The sequence below is a fragment of the Mus musculus genome, chromosome X, assembly GCF_000001635.26.
Source record: "Mus musculus strain C57BL/6J chromosome X, GRCm38.p6 C57BL/6J".
Taxonomy (NCBI): Eukaryota; Metazoa; Chordata; class Mammalia; order Rodentia; family Muridae; genus Mus; species Mus musculus.
The window spans coordinates 151,300,335-151,312,419 of record NC_000086.7 but is presented as its reverse complement, the minus strand read 5'-3'; the positions used below and the strand labels follow the sequence as shown (position 1 = coordinate 151,312,419).

General features: G+C 37.7%; 1 protein-coding gene across 10 annotated transcripts in view; it reads right to left on the bottom strand.

Moving 5' to 3' along the window:
* Wnk3 (WNK lysine deficient protein kinase 3) overlaps positions 1-12,085 on the bottom strand; it is a 151,418-nt gene that overhangs the window by 7,775 nt on the left and 131,558 nt on the right. For all 10 annotated transcript variants that reach the window (XM_006528871.4, XM_006528870.4, XM_006528872.4 and 7 more), the window contains 2 exons: positions 10,646-10,854; positions 2,936-3,138 (listed from right to left, as the gene is read on the bottom strand). In XM_006528871.4, coding sequence (XP_006528934.1) covers positions 2,936-3,138; positions 10,646-10,854 — 412 coding nt within the window. The remainder of the gene's footprint in view (positions 1-2,935; positions 3,139-10,645; positions 10,855-12,085) is intronic.

Here is a 12,085-nt window from a genome sequence, read left to right as displayed (position 1 = left end):
GTGGGACTCAATTCTTTCCTTCTACCACGTGGGTTCTTTGGAATTGAATTTAGGATTGGCAACAAGTGTCTTTACACACTAGGGCATCTGGCTGGCCCTCATTGACCACATTTTAGTAGATCAAATTTCCCTAAATATATATTCCCTTATACCTCTCTTAGTAGTTCTTATTATAATTGTGATTTAATGGCTCTATTTGCTCTTACTTGTGTCTATCAGAGCACTTGGCACACAATAACGGCTTGATACATGACTATGCAAACAGTAGTGGCTAAGTAGGGCTACAGAACAGTACTGTGCAAGAACACTAGTTGATCCTCTACACAAATATATCACCAACCAAATCTAAAGTACAAAACAGTTACCACATACAAGTAACCCCTGTGATGTGATGGTCTAACTCTGTAGGTGCTATCTAACTTAATCTTCACAGTAACCCCGAAAGGATTATTCACATTTGAAATACATGAACTCTGAGGCAAAGAGACATGAAGTCATACAACTCATAAATGACTGACACTGGGACCCAGATCTGTTAAAAGATCTTCACCACTTATTCATACATAATTTTCTCCTCACCCTTCTTGTGAACATCTTACTTTATACTCAATAAACCACCATCCAACTAGTCGACACAGCCTTCCTTCATGCCATATTCAAAGTCTCTCATTGGCAGAACAAATGCATTTCTGCCTTGAAATGCCTCTGAAGGATCTCAGATTTTAACAGTAATTATACTACCTGAGCATCACCTGGTGCCAGGAATAAGACAAACACATATATTTCCCAAGCGGACACACTGCTTACTAGTTAAGGAATCTAAGTTTTGAATAGTTTTATTTAACATTAGCAATAGATTTTTATTTTATTTTTTTAGTTAACATTATCCTATGTGGCTCAGGCACCAACTGAAGATACTCTTGACTCAGCCTCCCAAGTGCTGGGCCAACAGATGTGCATCATCATGTCCTGTTTAAAGAAGACTACTCATTTTTCTTCCTTTTTTCTCACAGTGCATGGTAACAAATCCAAGGCTTCTTAATTGCCAAGCAAGTGCTCTACCACTAAGCTATAATCTCAATGTAAGTAACAATGAAAGTATTTTCATATGTTCTTTATTAAACTATATTCAATGACTATATCTATTACCAACTATACACAGAATAATAATATAACCAGAGATATCTTCCAATTATGAGGGTTGAAATTCTTACATTTCAAATTTTAATAGGTTTGCTTACTTCGAAAAAATATAGCTTCCTTTAAAAATATGAACACAAAAAAGTACAAAATATCCCGAGTGAGGTAACCAATCACAAAAAACTCACAAAATATGTACTCACTGATAAGTGGATATTAGCCCAGAAACTTAGAATATCCAAGATATAAGATACAATTTGCTAACCACATGAAACTCAAGAAGAATGAAGACCATAGTGTGGACACTTTGCCCCTTCTTAGAATTGGGAACAAAACACCCATGGAAGGAGTTACAGAGACAAAGTTTGGAGCTGAGATGAAAGGATGGACCATCTAGAGATTGCCATATCCGGGGATCCATCCCATAATCAGCCTCCAAATGCTGACACCGTTGCATACACTAGCAAGATTTTGCTGAAAGGACCCAGATATAGCTGTCTCTTGTGAGACTATGCCAGGGCCTAGGGAACACAGAAGTGGATGCTCACAGTCAGCTATTGGATGGATCATAGGGCCCCCAATGCAGGAGCTAGAGAAAGTACCCAAGGACCTGAAGGGATCTGCAACCCTATAGGTGGAACAACAATATGAACTACCCAGTACCCCCCGGAGCTCGTGTCTCTAGCTGCATGTCGGCCATCAGTGGAAGGAGAGGTCCATTGGTCGTGCAAACTTTATATGCCTCAGTACAGGGGAACGCCAGGGCCAAGAAGTGAGAATGGGTGGGTGGGGGAGTGGGTGGGGGAGCAGGTGGGGGACTTTTGGGATAGCATTGGAAATGTAAATGAAATAAATACCTAATTTTTTAAAAAGTACAAAATAAAATAGGGTCCAAATGTTACCTTCTAGCATAGTGTTCAGAGCTTCTTATATTTATATATTCACAAACATATGCATAATTTTGCCTAAATAATATTATTTTATCCATTTTGTTAGATGATCTATCTTCTTCCCACTTCAAAATACCCTGTGAACATCTTCCCATATACCACTTATATGTACTTCTTATCTTATGTGGCCGTGTGGAATAACTATCATCTTCTTTCTACAAACTCAATAGACCTCATCATTTTTCACCTTCCACAGCCTTAAGATTGTTTTTATGCTAAATAGAGATAGTTCAGATACCTTTTTGGGTTTAAGAACATTGATGTGCAGCACAGGACATCTTTTCCTCAACACTTAATTCTTTGTACCATCAGATTAACCCTCTCTCTAGATGAATTCTTTTTTAATATTTTATATTTTTAGACAGAGAGTAACATAAAACTAGAGCCATCACATTTTGGCCCACCACTTCTTTTCATAAAGCATGTTTGTTCTTTTAAGCACAGCAAACTGTACATATGGAAAACTAAATTAGAACTGCTATGAATGGGAAGGACTTCACTGGAGGAACAGCCCATAAATCACGTGGGAACACAGCTCATGTGGGAACAGAGCTGCAACCATTTGCTTACACATTTTCTTAGACTGATTTTTGTGTTACAATCAAATTGATTCTTGTAACCCTGTGGCTTAGAAAGCCTAAAATGTTTACTAATGTGCCCCTTCATCAAACTTGGCAACTCTTGGTCTGAAAGATAATTTGCTCAAAGACATGAATAAATCTAGATAAAGATCAAAGTCTCAATGTCATTGGCATACCATTTTTGCAGAGTAACTATAATCATAGACCCAAATCAATTTTATAGTTTTTAATTTTTATAAAGAGGATAGATGAAAAGCAACTTACTTCACATGACTTGTTCCAGTTTTCTGCTTCGGATTTTTGTTGGCTCTGTTTGAGTTGGTTTAAACTTGGCTTACTAGGAAAATGCCCTACTGTTTCTCTTGTCCAGTCATCCACCAGCTTGTGTAAATCATCTGTGAACATCCCCTTCTTACTGGCTGGAGATTGCTGGCATGACACGGTATTACTCTCCACACCCAGTGCATCTACAAGAAAAAAAGCCAAACCAAAACAAAACCATGTGAAGGAATTGCAACTGATAACCAGATAACTCTCCTTTGTTTCTTGTTTTCTTAAGAACTTTTAACGTGTGTGTGTGTGTGTGTGTGTGTGTGTGTGTGTGTGTGTGTGTGAAAGGACAACCTGAAAAAGTGAGCTATCTCCTTCTACCATGTGGACTCCCGGGAATCAAACTCAGGTTATCAGGTTGGAGGCAAGCTCCTGTGTCTGCTAAGCCATGCCCCTAGACTAAGTAACACTTCTTTGAACAACATATGAAATGGGGGTGACCATAAATTATAATTGACATGAGATTGCTAATTTAAAGCTGCTATGCTGGTGTAATCACCAAATAACCCATTAACATTCAAATTTCTTATAGCTTGGACATCAAATTAAATGGTTACCATAGGTATAAACCATGTGTGATAAACTGTCTCTCCAAAATGTGAGTATAACTTTAATCTTTTTATTAGCTTCCTTGAGTACATATTTGGAGGAATTAAAAAGAAGAGAAAGAAGCAGGCTAGGCTTCTGTAGAAGCCAGGAAATTGAAAGTAGGTCACAGAGGGGATGAAAGACCTAACTGAAAAGAGAAAGAAGAGGGTAGTGGGGGAAAATGAGGAGGGGGTGAGAGAAAAGGAAAAGTGAAAGGGTTGGGGGAGGGAGTTACTACCCTAAGTATGCTTGACAAAGCTATATGGAAACTACTGTTCTAAGCTTCCATACACACCTACACATGTAAGAGTTTCAATGGAGTTATCCTACATAGGGGCTAAAGCTTCCCCTTAGAACTTAGAAGTCATAGGCGAAAAAAAGAAGAAGGAGGAGGAAAAGGAGAAGGAGAAGGAGGAGGAAGAGGAAGAGGAGAGGGAGGGGAGGGGGAGAAGAAGAAGAAGAAGAAGAAGAAGAAGAAGAAGAAGAAGAAGAAGAAGAAGAAGAAGAAGAAGAAGAAGAAGAAAAAGAAGAAGAAGAAGAAGAAGAAGAAGAAGAAGAAGAAGAAGAAGAAGAAGAAGAAGAAGAAGAAGAAGAAGACGACGACGACGACGACGACGACGACGACGACGACGACGACATAGGCCATCAAATAAAAAGGCCTAGTGCCAGGTGTTAGATACTTCCCCTCAAGTTTTTGGTCACAAAGACTCCCAAATCAATACAACCTTTACCATTGCTCTTGATTGCCCAATAGAATGTGATAGTAATATACCTTATTTCAGAAGACACCACACACTTCAGTCACATGACTTGGAGAACTCAAGTTGGTACTGACTGGGAAGCTTATTCCTCCTGGCTAGTGTTCATAGTACAACAGGTGTGATTTAAATATGCTTGGCCCAGGGAGCAGCACTATTGGGATATCTGGTCTTGTTAGAGTAGGTATAGCCTTGTTGGAGGAAGTCTGTCCCTGTAGGGGTGGGCTTTGAGACCCTCCTCTTAGCTACCTGGAAGATGGCTCTCCTGGCTGCAGTTGGATCAAGAAGCACAACACTCAGTTCCGTCTCCAGCACTGTCTCTGCCTGCATGCCACCATGTGTTCCACCATGATGACAAAGGACTAAATCTCTGAACTGTAAGTCAGCTCCAATTAAATGCTGGCCTTTATAAGAGTTGCCTTGGTCTTGGGGTCTGTTCACAACAATGGAAACTCTGACTAAGACAGAGGTTGCTAAGGGATAAAAGTCAGTAAGAGTGACCCCTATAAGGTATAATAATGACTGTCCTGGCAAGTAGACTAGTGGCATGAAGAGGCTACCTCCTATAGCCTGTCAGGAACCCCAGTGGAGTGATAGAGACACCAATACACCCACAAACCTTTCAGCCCAAAATTGATCCTGCCTACAAGAAATGCAGGCACAGTAGAGGGAGCAGAGACTGAGGGAATGGCCAACCAATAACTGGCCCAACTTGAGACTGATCCCATGGGCAAGCACCAATCCCTAATACTGTTAATGATACTCTGTTATGCATCAAGAGCATGTTACCCTCTGAGAGGCTCTACCCATCAGCTGACTCAGACAGATGCAGACACCCACAGCCAAATAGGGATGGAGCTTGGGGACTCTTATGGAAGAATAGGAAGAAGGGTTGCAGGCCCCAAAGGGGATAGGAACTCCACAGGAAGACCAACAGAGTCAACTAACCTGGACCCTTGGGGGCTCTCAGAGTCTGAACCACCAAACAAAGAACATAGGCTGGACCTAGGCCTCCCTGCACATATGAAGCAAATGTGCAGCTTGGCCTTCATGTGGGTCCTGAACAATTGGAGCAGGGGGCTATCCCAAAAGCTGTTGCCTGTATGTGGGATATATTCTATCTGGGCTGTCTTGTCCAGCCTCAGTGGGAGAGGAAGCCTCACAGAGAGTTGAAGTATCTGGGTTAGGGATACTTAGGGGAGCCCCACTGGCTCAGAGAAGGGGAGGGGTGACTGGAGGGGCAGTGAGTAGGATGTAAAGTGAATAAATAAAAAATTAAATAAAACAAAACAACAACAAAAATTTTAAAATACCCACAGGGCTAAGAATGTGCCTTACTAGTACACGGCTTGTATATAGCATGTATGGCCACAGGTTCAAGCCATGCAAGAAAAGCAGCATCATAGAATGATAAAAATGGAAACAATTTTATGTGTATAGTAAAAGCACTTTTTTTTAAAATGGAGAAACCAGACTTAGCAAAAGTAATTTGATCATGTTTATGTTCTTCCAGAGGCAGGTCTAGAATGCCAACAATTTTCAACAAAGTTCAAGAACATAGAACCACATTTTATTTACATTTTACTAATATTTGTGTTTATGATTAAATTTTTAAGAAGGATCAGGCATTGCAGTAGATACTTCTACTCTCAGCACTGGGGAAGCTGAGGCAGGAACGTTCCAAGTTCAGAGCCAGCCTGAGCTATAGTCACTAAAATTTTTAAGCTCTTTTTGTTCTTAAGCAAGAGGGAAAAAGGAGGTGGGATTGGTTTAGAAAAAGAGTGGATGCTAGTGTTCTGGAATAGGATGTGAAACTTGATGGCTGTTATGTATATAATCACAAGGTCCAGTCCAGATGCCCCCTTTATCTTTTAAGTTACTCTTCAGCCTTGAAAGGGCAGAAAAGCTACAGAGTAAGTTTGGGGGGAAATTAACCTTGTACTACCTAAGTCTGGCACAGGCTTTCCTTAAATGACTAACAGAAATCTGACCCAAAGGTTAAATTAAAGTAGTAAAGATGACAGATAAAACTATTAATGCTAATGAACTTTGCAGACCCATCAGCCTTTTCAGCAAAAGTGGGCTTCATGTCCCTAAAAAGGAAGGTAGGTAGCTATTAATGTGAATAACCCATATATTCAAGGTATCATCTGTAGAAAAATTAATAATACAGTTTATATGAGCAAATGGTTGATACAATGGTTGTATCAAGTCTAGGAAATACTGTTTTGTAGCCATTTACCCCATCTTTTGGATCACATATTCCCAGATCCTCTTCCACAACATTCCCTGAGATATCGAGGGTGTGGTATAAGTGTACATTATGATTTTGATTTATGTTCTTACTAAGAATGGAGTCTATTGTTTGACATTATTTCCCAAAGTCCTTGAAAATTTGAATCCAAATGATAGAATCTCTTTTACAAAAATGATCTTTTTGTATTATGGGGATACTTACATCATAATATTATTTATTAATTCAATTTATTAGTGGACATTTATAGAATGAAATATTTTATTTCAATTTCAGTATGTTTCATTTTTCTATCAATTTTATGGTAGAAAAGGATTTATCTATTTTCAGTACAGATGAACTTTCAAAAGCTAATTAATTTAGAATTCTGGTTATAATAATGTTCTACATGTTGTAAATAATTAAGGGCATTTAACTCTGGACCAAAAGACAAAATATAAAGAATTACAGCTGTTTCTAGGAGCTGGAGGCTGTCAATGCAGTGATACACTTAAATTGGAAATCCAAAAGTTTCCTTTTGATTGCCCAAGCAAAACACAAGCATGTCTTTATATATTTTGTTGCAAAGAGAAAAGCAATTATAAGTTGAATTATAATCGGTCCTTTTAATAGCCTTTGACTCCAAGACATGTTTTCTATAACCTGCTTTGCAAAACAAATCCTATAAATTGAAACTATGAAATAGTTTCTTTAAAAGTCTTCAAATGTATTGTTACCACAGCTGCCTTGTAAAAAAAATAACAGATGACATTTATTATGAAATAAACAATGTGGTAAAAGCATGTTTGAAGAGACAAAAAGAATTGTATTAGTAAATATAATATTGTACTTTGTGCTTATAATTCTTAGTCTCTCATCTGATTACAAAGGTGATTAAAAATTCAATAATTACACAAATGATTGGCTTATATAACACATAAAATGTAATGTGTACAATAATAATAGTACAAAGAAAGGAAGGTACATGCACAGTAGAAAATGCATATACCATTGAAATTAAGATAGTGTTATTCTGAACTATATTGCCTTGGATTAAAAAGGTAATTGTAATTTTATGGCCACCACAGGAAAATAACTAAATATAATAAAGGAAACAAGAGGATTTAAACATTACAAAAAATTCTACTTGGGGCTTGGGAAGATGCTCAGAACTTATTGTACAGTCATGAAGATTGGAGTTCACATCCCAGCACCCACATAATATGCCAGGCATCCAAACATCTGTAATTCCAGCTGTTAGGGGAAGCAAGAGAGCAGCATCAGTGAGGCTTGCTGGTTTCCAGCCTATGTAAGGAACCAAGAGCCTCCTCCTTCAAGGGGAATAGAGTAGGAAGAGGGTCTCTGTGAGGTGGGGGACCAGTGGGTAGCAGCATTTTATATAAATAAATTAATTAATTAAAAAGAGAAACCATGAGCCTGAGGCTCAGAGGAATAGGTAGAAAGTGGTAAGGAAAACACACACACACGCACACACACAAATACATGTGTAATACAAAGAAGACAGGCAGGAATCGAACAACAACAAAAAGGTCGTTAGGCACAAAAACAAATAGTAAAATGGTATATAGAAATATAAATTAAATGATATAGAAATGGTTTAAATAACCCAATAAAAAGACAAAGGCTGGAAGACTAGATTAAACTATATGATCAAATTACATAATGATGTCCATAATATATACTATTCATATTACAAATATAAAAGTGCTAGAAAGATGGCTTAGTGGGTGAAGGCATTTGCCACCAGACGTGACAACTTGAATCTAATCTTTAGAACCAACTCCTACAACTTATTCTCTGGCATAAAAATGCATGTGTGGCACATTTACAGGCACACACATGCACAGAGAGACACACAAAATAATTTAATTAAAAAATACATTAAAGTGATGGAACAGGTACAACATGTAAGTAGTAAACTAGAGAAACTGATTGTCTATAATCATATCAGACATATACGCTAATGTCAAAAGATACAATAATCACAAATACATGCAGCCAAGTTCCCAAATACACAAAGCAAATTACAGCATTGAAAAAAAAAGTTCAACAACATCTACTATAACCCACATTAAATAATTGAACAAGCCCAAACCATATGAAAGCCATAGTTTGGGCAAAACAGAAAAAGAATCCAATTGGGTAATCTAGGGATGTAGTTTACTGATAGAGCACTTGCCTAGAATGTGCAGGACTTTTGTGGTTCAATCTTCAGCAAACCACAAAATAAATGAGGGGGGAAAAACAATATCACACAGTGCCTCTTCTATAGTGCTAGCAACTTCAGAGGTTGGGGTGGAGGGATAATTTGAGCCCAGCAAAAGTTGGGGAACATAGGAAGACTTTACCTCTAAATGAACAAAACAAATGTGTAAGCACACAAGGCATTTAGGAACAAAATGGAGCCTAGCTATGAATACATCAGACTGAAGGTCCTATGACTTCTGATACTGAATCTCCAAAGCTGCCTTCAAGTTCAGTTCTGTTTTTAGCAGAATCATTCAAAGTATAGCTCAGCACAGACTGGACCCCAAACTCAACTATCTTCTTGCCTCTACCTTCCCTGTGCTGGGGATATAGGTATATACACCATATGTGACTAATTTTCCATCATTGACTTTTCTTTACAGCTGAATAAATTTTCACTGAATTGTGTGCCAGTTGGTTTTATCCACTCATCAGCTTATGGACACCTAAGATAGTTCTACTTCACTTTTCTGAGTGAAGTAGAATAAAAATAGATGTGCAAGTATATGGTATATTGACCTTCACTATGTACATGGAACCAAAGAAACCTGTCTTGATGAGTAACTTCATTATTAGTTAAGTAGTTATGGACTCTTTTCCAAAAGTTAAAAACATACAGTGTAGGAGCTGGAGAGATGGCCCAGCAGTTAAGAGCATTTGTTGCTCTTTCAGAGGACCTGGGTTTGCTTCTCACAATCCTTCTTAAGCACAGTTCCAGAAGATCTGGCATTGCCTTCTGATCTCCATGGGCAACAAGCACGCCGTGGTGTGCATACCCATATATGCAGGCAAACATACACATAAAATATAAGTATTTTAAAAATGCATTTTTCTTTTCTTTATTTTTCTCTTTCCTTCTTATTTAATTTTTTAAATGTACATTGGTATTTTGCCTGCATGTATGTCTATGTGAAGGCATAAAATCACTTGGAGCTGGATTTAAGATAAGTTGTGAGCTGCCATATGGATGCTAAGAATTGAAGCAGGGTCCTCTAGAAACACAGCCAGTCCTCTTAACCACTGAGCCATCTCTCTGGGCCCCATTTAAAAAATATTCTTTAAAATAATATATAAAGGTACTGGAGAGACTGCTCAGTGGTTGAGAGCACTGGCTGCTGTTATAAAAGACCAAGAGTTTGGTTCTCAGGTGGCTCACACCTGCCTGTTACTCCAACTCCAGGAGATCCAATGTCCTCTTCTGGCATCCATAGGCACCCTTACACAGGTGCCTACATAGACACACAGACATACACATAAATGAAAAGAAAATAAATCTTAAAAAGTAATATATAGAGATCACTTAATTCAGAACAACATGAGAGTATTTCAACCAACAAACTTCTGAACCAACTCTAAATATGAGCCTAGTAATTCTCACCAATTGGGACATTTCAGGAACTATGCCAGGGGAAGATGCCAGCATTCTGTCTGTTTTCCAAATGACAACACAAAGCAAACAGTTATTTTTTAATATCTATCATCAATGATATTCATCATTATTTCATTAAAGAATATTTAGTACCAAAAGATAGGAGTATTTTTAGATCAGTGTGTACATCATTGTTTTATATTTATAATTATTTAGCCTAATTTAAAAACAACTTGTACTATCATTGTTGTACTAATTTTGCTGTTCTTTGACCAAATTTTATTTTTCATGAGACATTTTCTCATTATTTAGCCCAGACTAGATTTGAAGTACAATCTTCTTGCCTTAGTTTCCCGAGTGCTTCAACAACAGGCATGCCATACCATGCCCAGATCTGATTTAAACAATTATATGTAAGATTGGTTTACCTTTTACAACGAGATTGTCTGAATGTGTCATGGACTGGGGGCGGCTTCGAAGTTTGCTTTTGAAAGATCTTGGCCTGCGTGGCGATGCAGGTGACAAAGGAACCTCTGAAGATTGCGCTTTGTTGTCTTTAGTTGCTCGAAGGCGTTCATAGAGCTCTTGTAGCTCTTTATTCTGTTGTGTTTGAAGACTGACCACCTCTTGAATGTGTCTGAATAGAAATTATGCAAAAATATTAATAACTTTGTTGCCATAAAGACAACTTCAAAAAGTTTATGATGGTACAAATAAAGCTTAAAAAAGCATTAGTAATTTTTGTTTGTTTATTGAGACAGGATTTCTTTGTGTAACAGCCCTGGCTATCCTGGAAGACCAGTAGAACCAGTAGGAATACCTGTAGACCAGGCTAGCCTTGAACTCACAGAGCCACGTGCCTCTGCCTACAAAGCATTAGTATTAGAAATGGTGTAATGCAGATTATGTTTACAATTTTAGGATGGAAAATACCTTCCTAAATAATAATACTAATCTATTACAAAGAAAAGGATAGACAAACTGATGAGGACAAATCATTAGTCTCAATAGAGAAGGAGACATAATGAATAGAATTTTAAAGCCAAATAGGTAAATAATATCTTCTTTCTCCTTATTATAGACTATTATTCAGAAGATTTAAATAGCTCCTAAAATCAGTAATGAAAAAAATTTTTTAAAGGATAAAGACTACAAAAGGGGGGCTGGTGAGAGAGCTCAGTGGTTAAGGGCACATACTGTTCTTCCAGGACTAGAGTTCAATTCCCAGCACCCACATCAGGTAGCTCACAACCACCTGTAAGTCCAGCTCCAGAAGATCTAACTCCTCTGACTTCTGTGGGTATGAGAGAACGCACCACACACACATGAAAACATGCACATTTAATTAAAAATAAAATTTAATTACAAATAAAAGAAATCTTTAAAAAGAAAAAGAGTTACTTGAAACAAAAAGAGCTATAAATAGCGATGTAAAAAATTAGGAGTGGGTCTTGCTTTGTACTCAGGCTTATGACTCAGCCTTTAAAGTGGCTAGGAAACAGGCATATGTCACCAGGCCCAGCTAAAAAATGTTTTAATTCATCTGATTAGCATAATATTAAAAGTTTTGTATCCAATCTGTGTTATTAAGATATAGAGAAATGAGCACATTGTATATTTTGGAATATCAAATGGTCTGGCTTTCCTAGAACATAATTTTTTTCAGATTTTTTTTTTTTGACACAAGATCTTACTATGTAACACTGCTTAACCTGGAACTCACCAGTTAGCCTTACCTTTGCCTCTACCTCCCAAGTACTGGGATTACAGGCACGAGTAACCAATCTGACATCAAACACAATTTCAACAATTATCTATAAGCTTTAAGAGTACAGACCTTTTAACTGTATACCACAGAAATATCTGTG